General features: G+C 44.1%; 1 protein-coding gene across 4 annotated transcripts in view; it reads right to left on the bottom strand.

Moving 5' to 3' along the window:
- Window positions 1–9795: 9795 nt before the first annotated feature.
- The window catches only part of LOC106586612 (rho GTPase-activating protein 20), a 57296-nt gene continuing 54182 nt past the window's right edge, over window positions 9796–12909 (bottom strand). For all 4 annotated transcript variants that reach the window (XM_014174089.2, XM_014174090.2, XM_014174087.2 and 1 more), the window contains exons 13-14: window positions 12656–12770; window positions 9796–11974 (exon numbers count right to left, since the gene is read on the bottom strand). In XM_014174089.2, the coding sequence (XP_014029564.2) occupies window positions 10257–11974; window positions 12656–12770 (1833 nt within the window). In that variant the 3' untranslated portion in view covers window positions 9796–10256. The remainder of the gene's footprint in view (window positions 11975–12655; window positions 12771–12909) is intronic.

Below are 12909 nucleotides of genomic sequence, written 5' to 3'. Positions count from 1 at the left end.
CTCATGTTAAACATTGTTGAAGTATTATGGCTGCAGGTTCATCTGCCTCACCAAAAGCCCATTCTTGTGGGAAGCTGCTATAGACCACCACGTGCTAACAGTCAGTATCTGGATAATATGCGTGAAATGCTTGATAATGTATGTGATATCAACAGAGAGGTACATTTTCTGGGTGATTTCAATATTAACTGGCTTTCCTCAAGCTGCCCACTCAAGAAAAAGCGTCAAACTGTAGCCAGTGCCTGCAACTGGTTTCAGGTTATCAGTCAACCTAAAAGGGTAGTTATAAACAACACATGAATGAAATCATCAACATGTATTGATCACTTCTTTACTAATGCTGCAGATATTTACTTCAAAGCAATATCCAAATCCATTGGATGTGGTGATCGCAATATAGTAGCCATATCTACAAAAAACAAAGTTCCAAAGGCTGGGCCTAATGTAGTGTATAAGAGGTCATACAATAACTTTTGTAGTGATTCTTATGTTGAAGAGGTAAAGAATATTTGCTGGTCTGTGATGTGTAATGAGGAGCAACTAGACGCTGCACATTTATGAAATTGCTTATTTCAGTTACCAATAAGCATTCACCCATTAAGAAAATGACTGTAGAAACTGTTAAATCCCCTTGGATTGATGAGGAATTGAAAAATGGTATGGTTGAGAGGGATGAGGCAAAAGGTATGGCAAATCAGTCTGGCAGCACAACCGATTGGAAAATGTACTGCAAATTGAGAAATCATGTAACTAAACTGAATAAAAAGAAGAAGAAACTATACTATGAAACAAAGATAAATGATATAAAGAATGATAGTAAAAAGCTTTGAAGCACCTTAAATGAAATTTTGGGCAAAAAGGCCAACTCAGCTCCATCATTCATTGAATCGGATGGCTTTTTTGGTGGTACTTTCACCCCTTTTTCATGATATCCAATTGGTAGTTACAGTCTTGTCCCATCGCTGCAACTACTTTAAAGATTTTTTCATTGGCAAGATTAGCAAACTTAGGTATGACATGCCAGCAACAAACATTGACACTACACATCCAAGTATATCTGACCTAATTATGAAAGACAAGCATTGTAATTTTGAAATCAGTAAAGTGAGTGTGAAAGTTATCATTGTCTATCAACAATGACAAGTCTGACAACTTGGATGGAAAATTGCTGAGGAGAATAGCGGACGATATTGCCACTCCTATTTGCCGTTTCTTTAATTTAAGCCTACTAGAAAGTGTGTGCCCTCAAGCCTGGAGGGAAGTAAAAGTAATTCCGCTACCTAAGAATAGCGTGGCTCAGTTGGTAGAGCATGGTGGCATGGCGCTTGCAATGCCAGCGTTGTGGGTTCGCTCTGTATAAGAGCATCTGATAAATGATTCAAATGTACTGGCTCAAATAGCCGACCAATCAGCCTATTACCAACTCTTAGTAACCTTTTGAAGAAAAAAAATTGTGTTTGACCAGATACAATGCTATTTTACAGTAAACAAATTGACAACAGACTTTCAACACGCTTATAGAGAAGGACGTTCAACAAGTACAGCACTTACAAAGATTTCTGATGATTGGCTGAGAGAAATGTATGATAAAACAATTGTAGGGACTGTTTTGTAAGACTTCGGTGTGGCTTTTGACATTATCAATCATAGTTTGCTGCTGGAAAAACATATGTGTTATGGCTTTACACCCCCTGCTATATTGTGGATAAAGAGTTACCTGTCTAACAGAACACAGAGGGTGTTCCTTAATGGAAGCCTCTCCAACATAATCCAGGTAGAATCAGGAATTCCCCAGGGTAGCTCTCTAGGGCCCTTACTTTTTTTCAATCTTTACTAACGACATGCCACTGAGTAAAGCCAGTGTGTCTATGTATGCGGATGACTCAACACTATACACGTCAGCTACTACAGCGACTGAAATGACTGTAACACTTAACAAAGAGCTGCAGTTAGTTTCAGAATGGGTGGCAAGGAAGAAGATATTCCTAAATATTAAAAAAACTAAAAGCATTGTATTTGGGGCAAATCATTCAGTAAACCTCAACTAAATATTGTAATGAGTAATGTTGAAATTTATCAAGTTGAGGTGACTAAACTGCTTGGAGTAACCCTGTACTGTAAACTGTCATGGTCAAACATATTGATACAACAGTAGCTCAGATGGGGAGAAGTCTGTCCATAATAAAGCATTGCTCTGCCTTCTTACCAACACCATCAACAAGGCAGGTCCTACAGGCCCTATTTTTGTCGCACCTGGACTACTGTTCAGTCATGTGGTCAGATGCCACAAAGAGGGACTTAGGAAAATTACTATTGGCTAAGAACAGGGCAGCACGGCTGGCCCTTAAATGTACACAGGGAGCTAACATTAATTTGTGTTGACAAGCTGAATGCACCGAGCTGTTTGTTTAAACTGCTATCACACAGCTCGGACAACCACGCATACCTCACAAGACATGCCACCAGAGGTCTCTTCACGATCCCCAAGTCCAGAACAGACTATGGGAGGTGTACAGTACCAGATAGAGCCATGACATTACATTACATTACATTTAAGTCATTTAGCAGACGCTCTTATCCAGAGCGACTTACAAATTGGTGCATTCACCTTATGATATCCAGTGGAACAACCACTTTACAATAGTGCATCTAAATCTTTTAAGGGGGGGGTTAGAAGGATTACTTTATCCTATCCTAGGTATTCCTTAAAGAGGTGGGGTTTCAGGTGTCTCCGGAAGGTGGTGATTGACTCCGCTGTCCTGGCGTCGTGAGGGAGCTTGTTCCACCATTGGGGTGCCAGAGCAGCGAACAGTTTTGACTGGACTGAGCGGGAACTGTGCTTCCTCAGAGGTAGGGGGGCCAGCAGGCCAGAGGTGGATGAACGCAGTGCCCTTGTTTGGGTGTAGGGCCTGATCAGAGCCTGAAGGTATGGAGGTGCCGTTCCCTTCACAGCTCCGTAGGTAATCACCATGGTCTTGTAGCGGATGCGAGCTTCAACTGGAAGCCAGTGGAGAGAGCGGAGGAGCGGGGTGACGTGAGAGAACTTGGGAAGGTTGAACACCAGACGGGCTGCGGCGTTCTGGATGAGTTGTAGGGGTTTAATGGCACAGGCAGGGAGCCCAGCCAACAGCGAGTTGCAGTAATCTAGACGGGAGATGACAAGTGCCTGGATTAGGACCTGCGCCGCTTCCTGTGTGAGGCAGGGTCGTACTCTGCGAATGTTGTAGAGCATGAACCTACAGGATCGGGTCACCGCCTTGATGTTAGTGGAGAACGACAGGGTGTTGTCCAGGATCATGCCAAGGTTCTTAGCACTCTGGGAGGAGGACACAAGGGAGTTGTCAACCGTGATGGCGAGATCATGGAACGGGCAGTCCTTCCCCGGGAGGAAGAGCAGCTCCGTCTTGCCGAGGTTCAGCTTGAGGTGGTGATCCGTCATCCACACTGATATGTCTGACAGACATGCAGAGCTGCGATTCGCCGCCTGGTTATCAGAAGGGGGAAAGGAGAAGATTAATTGTGTGTCGTCTGCATAGCAATGATAGGAGAGACCATGTGAGGATATGACAGAGCCAAGTGACTTGGTGTATAGCGAGAATAGGAGAGGGCCTAGAACAGAGCCCTGGGGGACACCAGTGGTGAGAGCGCATGGTGCGGAGACAGATTCTCGCCACGCCACCTGACTTGACACCTGACACCTGATCATGACTACATGGAACTCTATTCCACATCAGGTAACTGTAAAATCAGCTAAAAAAACAGCTAAAAAAAACATCTTATGGAACAGCGCGGACTGTGAAGAGACACACAGGTACAGACACATACGCAAACGCACACACACACGATAGCACTCACACTCTAAACACACGTACAATGTAATATTGTTGTATAGTGGTATTATACATTTTGAATTGTAGATATGTAGTGGTGTAATAATGTCATATGTACTGTTTTATATTTTGTTTTATGTGTAATGTAAATGCCTTATTGTGTTTGGACACCAGGAAGAATAGCTGATGCCTTATTTGTATTTTATTTAACCTTTATTTAACTAGGCAAGCTAATGCAGCTAATGGGGATCCCTAATACATATAAATACAAATACACTAAGTCTGAATTTATCCTGCTAGGTGAACTAAACTCGGACATGCTTAAACCACCTGAACAAGTCTTAAAACAACGGGACTTCGTAAATCTCTCTCAGATTTTTACCAATCCCACAATGTATCACTCCAAACACACAGAAAAGGCTACTCTCCTTGATGAAATCTTCACAAATAATTCTGATAGGTATCAGTCTGGTGTTTTCTGTAATGCCCTTAGTGATCACTGTTTTACGGCCGTGTTCGTAATGGCTGCTCAAATTAAATGACCTGACAGCAAGCCTTCCTTCATGACCTGGCCTCTGTAAATTGGTAAAGAATCAACTTGATCCCCTTTGTCGAAGATGCTTGGACCCTCTTTTTGTATCGTTTCAGTGATATTGTTAACCTCACTAGGGTAGGGGCCACTATTTTCACCTCCGGATGAAAAGTGTGCCCAAAGTAAACTGCCTGTTACTCAGGCCCAGAAGCTAGGATATGCATATAATTGGTAGATTCGGATAGAAAACACTGTAACATTTCTAAAACTGTAAAAATAATGTCTGTGAGTATAACAGAACTGATATGGCAGGCGAAACCCCAAGGACAAACCATCCCCCCCCAAAAAAAAATTCAGCTTCCCACTATTTTCAATGGCTAGTATTTTAATAATAAGGCCGAGTCCTCCCAGATTGCAGTTCCTAGGGCGTGTGGAGGAAAGTGCGTTCTTTCTTATTTATCTCCGGTAATGAACATACTATTCTCCGTCTTAAATTGTATAGTTTATTTGCGTATTAGGATACGTAAGGTTTGATTATAAACGTTGTTTGACTTGTTTGGAAAAGTTTATTAGTAACGTTTGGGATTCATTTTGTATGCATTTTGATGGAGGGAAACTGAGTGGATTATTGACTGAAGCGCACCAGCTAAACTGAGTTTTTATGATATAAAGGACATTATCGAAAAAAGGAACATTTGTGATGTAACTGAGACCTTTTGGAGTGCCAACAGAAGAAGATCATCAAAGGTAAGGCATTTTTTATATCGCTATTTCTGACTTTTGTGTTGCACCTGCCTGGTTGAAATATGATTTTCATGCTTTTGTATGCGGGGTGCTGTCCTCAGATAATCGCATGGTTTGCTTTCGCCGTAAAGTATATACTCAGGCTGATTGGCTGTAGTTCAAGCAAATGAGAAGTATGTGCACTCAGGCTATCCGGGAGGCCAAGTTAGTTACTTTAAGGAGCAGCTCTCTCTCTCTCTTTTGATGGAGGGAAACTGAGTGGATTATTGAAACTGAGTGGATTATTGACTGAAGCGCGCCAGCTAAACTGAGTTTTTATGATATAAAGGACATTATCGAAAAAAGGAACATTTGTGATGTAACTGAGACCTTTTGGAGTGCCAACAGAAGAAGATCATCAAAGGTAAGGCATTTTTTATATCGCTATTTCTGACTTTTGTGTTGCACCTGCCTGGTTGAAATATGATTTTCATGCTTTTGTATGCGGGGTGCTGTCCTCAGATAATCGCATGGTTTGCTTTCGCCGTAAAGTAAATACTCAGGCTGATTGGCTGTAGTTCAAGCAAATGAGAAGTATGTGCACTCAGGCTATCCGGGAGGCCAAGTTAGTTACTTTAAAGAGCAGCTCTCTCTCTCTCTGTGGTTCTAACCCCAAGAAGTTCTGGAAAATGGTGAAAGACCTAGAGAATAAATCCTCCTCTTCACAGCTGCCCATGTCCGTTAATGTTGATGATGTGGTTGTTACTGACAAGGAGCGTATCATTTAACTCTTTAATCTCCACTTCATTAAGTCAAGATTCCTATTTCACTCAAACAGGCCTCCGCCCATCCAACACTTCCTGATCTCCCAGACCTTCTAATGCAACTAACCCTGATGCTCCTCCCTCTTTTTCCCCTGCCCCACTACACAGCTTCTCCCTGCAGGCGGTGAAAGGAGCTCCTTAAACTTTACCCCCAAAAAACATCTGGGTAAGATGGTTTAGATCCTTTGTTTTTTAAGGTTGCAGCCCCTATCATCGCCAAGCCTATCTCCAACCTTTTTAACCTGTCTCTCCCCTCTGGAGAGGTTCCCAGTACTTGGAAGGCAGCCATGATGTGTCCTTTAATGAAAAGGGAAGATCAAACTGATCCTAACTGTTATAGGCCAATTTCTATTTTGCCCTGTTTATCAAACGTGTTGGAAAAACTTGTCAATAATCAACTGACTGGCTTTCTTGATGTCTATAGTATTCTCTCTGGTATGCAATCTGGTTTCCTCTCAGGTTATGGATGTGTCACTGCAACCTTAGAAGTCCTCAATGATGTCACCACTGCCCTTGATTCTAAGCAATGTTGTGCTGCTATTTTTGTTGACTTGGCCAAAGCTTTTGATACGGTAGACCATTCCATTATTGTGGGTCGGCTAAGGAGTATTGGTGTCTCTGAGGGGTCTTTGGCCTGGTTTGCTAACCAACTCTCTCAAAGAGTGAAGTGTGTAAAGTCAGAACACATACTGTCTCAGTCACGGTCTGTCACCAGGGGAGTACCCCAAAGCTCGATCCTAGGCCCCACGCTCTTCTCAATTTACATCAATAACATAGCTCAGGCAGTAGGAAGCTCTCTCATCCATTTATATGCAGATGATACAGTCTCATACTCAGCTGGCCCTTCCCTGGACTTTGTGTTAAATGCTCTACAACAAAGCTTTCTTAGGGTTTTCTCTGCCCTAAACCTTATTCTGAACACCTCCAAAACAAAGGTCATGTGGTTCGGTAAGAAGACTTGGTTTCCTCTATCGTAATCGCTCCTCTTTCTCCCCAGCTGCCAAAGTAACCCTGATTCAGATGACCATCCTACCCATGCTAGATTACGGAGACGTAATTTATAGACTGGCCAGTAAGAGTGCTCTCGAGCGGCTAGATGTTCTTTACCATTCGGCCATCAGATTTGCCACCAATGCTCCTTATAGGACACATCACTGCACTCTATACTCCACTGTAAACTGGCCATTTTTGTATTCCCGATGCAAGACCCACTGGTTGATGCTTATTTATAAAACCTTCTTAGGTCTCACTCCCCCTATCTGAGATATCTACTGCAACCCTTATCCTTCACATACAACACCCATTCTGCCAGTCTCATTCTGTTAAAGGTCCCCAATGCAAACACATTCCTGGGTCACTCTTCTTTTCAGTTCACTGCAGATAATGACTGGAAGGAGCTGCAAAAAACACTCAAACTGGACAGTTTTATCTCCATCTCTACATTCAAAGACTCAATCATGGACATTCTTACTGACACTTGTGACTGCTTCGCGTGACGAATTGTTGTCTCTACCTTCTTGCCCTTTGTGCTGTTGTCTATGCCTAACAATATTTGTACCATGTTTGTGCTGCTACCATGTTGTGCTGCTGCCATGTTGTGTTGCTACCGTGTTGTTGTCATGTTGTGTTGCTACCATGCTGTGTTTTCATGTGTTGCTGTCATGCTGTGTTGTTGTCTTAGGTCTCTCTTTATGTAGTGTTGTGGTGTTTCTTGTCGTGATGTGTGTTTTATCCTACATTTTTATTTTTTATTCCAGCCCCCGTCCCCACAGGAGGGCTTTTCCCTCTTGTTAGGCCGTCATTGTAAATAAGAATGTTCTTAATTGACTAGCCTAGTTAATTATAGGTTAAATATATGTACAGTACCAGTCAAAAGTTTGGACACACCTACTCATTCCAGGGTTTTTCTTTATTTTTACTATTTTCTACATTGTAGAATAATAGTGAAGACATCAAAACTATGAAATAACACATGTAGTAACCAAAAAAGTGTTAAACAAATCAAAATATATTTTATATTTGAGATTCTTCAAAGTAGCCACCCTTTGCCTTGATGACAGCTTTGCACACTCTAGGCATTCTCTAAACCAACTTTATGAGGTAGTCACCTGGAATGCATTTCAATGAACAGGTGTGCCTTGTTAAAAGTTCATTTGTGGAATGTATTTCCTTCTTAATGCGTTTGAGCCAATCAATTGTGTTTGACAAGGTAGGGGTGGTATACAGAAGATATCCATATTTGGTAAAAGACAAAGTCTGTATTATGGTAAGAACAGCTCAAATAAGCAAAGAGAATTGACAGTCCATCATTACTTTAAGACGTAAGGATCAGGCAGTCAAATTTCAAGAACTTTTAAAGTTTCTACTGCATGATTCCGTATGTGTTATTTCATAGTTTTGATGTATTTACTATATTTCTACAATGTAGAAAATATGAATGAGTAGGTGTGTCCAAACTTTTGACTTTACTATATATATATTATGTATTCCTTGGGTGGTTATTTCATTCAGTCATACTGCATTTATTCTTATTTCATTGGATAACATTCTGAAAAAGGCAGTCTAAGCCTGTATACACTTAGTGTACAAAACATTAGGAACAACTTCCTAATATTGGGTTGCTCCCCCTTTTGCCCTCAGAACAGCATCAAGTCATCGGGGTATGGACTCGAAAGCATTCCACAGTTGTATCAGGTTGGCTGCATGTCCTTTGGGTGGTGGACCATTCTTGATACACACGAGAAACTGTTGAGTGTGAAAAGCCCAGCAGTGTTGCAGTTCTTGACACACTCAAACCTACTACCATACCCCGTTCAAAGGCACTGAAATATTTAGTCTTGCCCATTCACTCTCTGAATTGCACACATACACAAACCATGTCTCAATTGTCTCAACGCTTAAAAATCCTTCTTTAACCTGTCTCTTCCCTTTCATCTAGACTGATTGAAGTGGATCTAACAAGTGACATCAATAAGGGATCATAGCTTTCACCTGGATTCACCTGGTCAGTCTATCATGGAAAGGTGTTCCTAATGTCTTTTACACTCAGTGTCTATGTATTAGTAATATCTCTAGCCTCTTGTTTTTCCCCTCGCTTATCATACAAGTTCATTTACAGAGATGTCCTTTTCACCATTATTCCCATGGTGATTTTTCCAAGCCTTGTGGTGAGAAGGTTACACAGTGAATTCTAATGAAGCATGTTCTGTGAGGGCCAAGAGTCTTACCTGTCCACCCTAGTTATTATAACTACTAATGACTCCATCAAGCTCCCTCACTAAACCAACCATTCCTGCTTGTACTGCTTTCCCACTAAGCTTCCCACCTCTGTAGAGGTGCGACAAATAGACATAAACAGGCAGAATCACTTCAACATCCAGCTAGACCCCTGACCTTAGAACTCCACAGTGTGTGTTAACATGACCCATGTGGGCCAGCATATAGTACCTTTTAGACTAGAGACGTAACACTTACTACTGGTGGAGTCATGCTCCAGTGATTCAAGTACAACAGCATCCAGCCCTACACAACTTGAACACACATTTTGAGCAGATATACTTTGAGACAGGTCCAGGAAGGTGGGCCAAACTAGTGGGCTTCATGGCTCTGCTTCCATTACATAATTGGCTGTGCTCATGTCTCCCTGTCTGGCTGACTAACTCTAACAGACCTGTCAGTCTAAAAAGCAGCACCTCCGTGTGAGTGTGTGTGTGTGTGAGAGAGAGTGTGAGTGTGAGACTCTCTGGCTGACTCTACCACTTCCAGACCTGTCTATCCTCTTAGACCCAGACCTACATCACTCTGCCACCAGAGACCATACAGATGAATTATGTATATATATATATATATAACGTCAAAAAGAAGGCACAAAATAACAGAAGAACAATTTTTAAAATGTTGTCTTTTTAATAAAGAGAAATTAATACTCCCGTTGATACTTTCACAAGAGCAACGTTTTATTATAATAGTTATAATTAATTTTCATAAGCATTAGACATCAGATATACAAACGGTGTGTTCTGTAGCAAATATACTCTATAGGACAGCAGCAGGATTGGCATCATGTACAAAAATACACATATGATTTCTTACAGGTCGTACAACACTATAACAAAGCATCATATGAACATAAATATAGACCTCTACCTGTTGTTGAACGACAGACATGCGGAAACAGAGCTCAAGCACAACCAAACACCTACTATGACCAGGGGAAAATAACTGTACATATATGACAATATAAACACCAACAACAACACCTTATAAACATACAAACGATATGCTATAAACAACATTGACCAGCCATATAAAACAAACCCAGACACTCTTAAAATTCTCTTGAATGTATTAAACGTAGGACTCCTCAGCAAAGAACATTTGGTCAAAGTCGTCGACACACGGATCACTGCACTTCCTGCTCTGCCACTCCCTCTTCCCCTGGACGAGGGCCAGAGCCACCTCTTGACTCCTACCTAGGCATGCGTCTGAATCCACCCGCCCCTGCGAGGAAAAGTAGTCCCTCACTGCCCGCGTGGCGGAGGGTGATAGGCAGATCCCTGGCTCTGAGTTTGGGCCTGCTCCATTGCGCTGTGGCTCCACGTCAGAGACTCTAAGTCCGCTCTCAGGGAGCTGCTGATCTTTGACCCCATGGGTCCGGGACTTGACCCTGGGCCTCTCCAGGGTAAGGCTGGAGGCTGCATCTGTCACGCATGAGGGCTCGGAGGCTCTGCGAGGCATGGTGAAGACCTTGCGGCTGGCCTCCATGGCCGGGGTGAGGGAGTGAGACTTATGCCTCTGGAGGGTAAGTGTTGAGCTACTCTGTCCATAGAACACACCCTGGGGGGGCTGGATGTTCTCACTTCCTATTCCAGTGGGCTGCTGGGTGACGTCACTTCCTGTGGGGGGTCTGTGGGTGACTTTGCAGGACTGGTCGTGCAGCAGCCGTAGCTCCCTTACGGTGAGGGGTTTCTCTGTGCCTCTGTAGAAGGGAGACCTACTCCCCTGTAGCTGTAGGATAGCCTGCTGGTAAGATGGAGGGCTACTGGACCTCCTCTTGGTGGTCACCTCTACACCTTTAACCTCTGGGGATTTTGGGAGGCTAACTCCTTCCCCCTCCCCAACTTCCTCCTCCAAGTGTCCGTTGTCGGGTTGCCGAAGCGACAGCCGTCGGTCCCTCTTGAACCAAGTGTTGGGGTACAGGCCGTGGTGGGTGGACGGGGTCCGGGAGGAGTGGGGGGGGTGGCTTTGGCTCCAGTCCACTGTGTCTCTCTTGGGGGGTGAGCCCTGGGGGGAGCGGGGTAAGCGGGGTGAGAGGGGGAAGAGGTGTGAGAGGGGGAAGCGGGGTGAGAGTGGGGAGTGGGGGGAAGGCTCAGCCAAATGGAAGCCGGCGCTGGTGACATAGTCTGTGGAATACTGGGAGAAGGCGGAGTCTAGGGAGCTGAGGGAGGAGCCTGTGGGGGAGGTCGCCGGGGACGACAGGCTGGAGCAGCTTGCATCCAATCGTAAAGGAGGGGGCGGGGCGTGCTTCAGCTTCCTCCGCCCGAGAGTTCCAACCCCTCCTCTTTCTCCAACTGTGACTACAATGTCTTTCAGCTGCAGAGCCCTGAGCCCCTGCTTCAGAAACACTTCATCCTCCTCTTCCTCCTCCTCTTCTTCCTCTCCCTCCATCGCCGCATCGTAGCTCGCTTTACGTGATGCCAAACTGTGCTTATCTGATTGGACAATCAGAGCTCCGGGGGTGTGACCGAGGGCGGGCTCCGAGCTGCGTCGTAACCGCCGAGGGCCATGTGATTGGACAAAGGACTGACGTGGCTGTGGTTGGCGTACAGCGGAGGTGAACTTCCTGGGTTTGGGCAGTGGAGGGAGATGTAGGAGGTCATCCTCAGGGTCAGGGTCAGGGTCTGGGTCACAGTCACTCAGTGTGATGACAGAGTCTCTGCTGTGGCTGTCTGGCATGGCCTTGTCTCTCAGAGGGAGGGACTCCTGGAAGGGCGACTCTGGGTCTTCGTTTAACTCGTTCTCCAGGCTGTCGTAGGATGAGTCATTCATCTGGAAAGATGACACATCTATAGAGGGAGAGAGAGAGGGAAAGAGAGAAGGGGGAGTTTGAGTTTGAACAAACCTCCATTTCATTAGATAGACACAGGTTTTTCAAACTAAGCATAAAGTGCTGTAATGGTCCCTAGCATACAGCTGCCATTCAAAGAGGTTGGTTTAGGTGGTTTAGGGGAGAAGGAGGAAATTGGCTGGTGTGTTAATGAGTCACTGAGAGTGTACTAATCACTAAAGTGACTGAGGTCAACATACTGACCCAAATCAGCAAACCTCACCGAGACACAGGCTTATGGAGAGGCCACGTCTGAGAGAACACTCAACTCGGACACACACACACACTGCAGCTAGTCAGGGTTAATATGCTCTTTAACGATGATAAGGGCTCCAATACACAGAACTACTGTCTTGCTGTCGACACACATACACACACTCGTGACTTTTTTGACCCTTGTGAAGAGCTGTGTCAAATTAAACCACCTCTGTGTTGTTTCAGTTCTGCTTGGTTTGTGACCTCTCTTCCTCACTCCACCTCTAGGAGGCATCTCTTTTCTCCCTGTCTTTTCTGTTCCTATCCAACTTTATCTTATGAAGTTTTCTGCCACCAAAACTAACAGCATTTGTTTAGAGCACTGTACAACATAATTTGGATTTAGATGTTATTTCTTCAGTAAATAAATGGAGACTTTGTTTACCTGATCCGTGGTCGCTGCTGTTGCTCTTCTGAGGGAATGCACCAAACAGAGAGGTGACATCATCTCCCAGGACCTTCCTGCAGTTCTCAATCAGGAACCGTACCAGCTCACAGACCTGGGAACAGATCATAGACCTTGTTACACAGACACACAAGTCAATGACTGGTCCCAGATCAGGGCTCAGACTGCAATTTATACTGTAGGTTATTTCAAAGGTAGTTTCCCGGGTAGACTGTTTAAAAGCGGACTGTGTC

The sequence above is a fragment of the Salmo salar genome, chromosome ssa25 (genome assembly GCF_905237065.1).
Source record: "Salmo salar chromosome ssa25, Ssal_v3.1, whole genome shotgun sequence".
NCBI lineage: Eukaryota > Metazoa > Chordata > Actinopteri > Salmoniformes > Salmonidae > Salmo > Salmo salar.
This window is presented reverse-complemented; position numbering and strand designations above follow the sequence as displayed.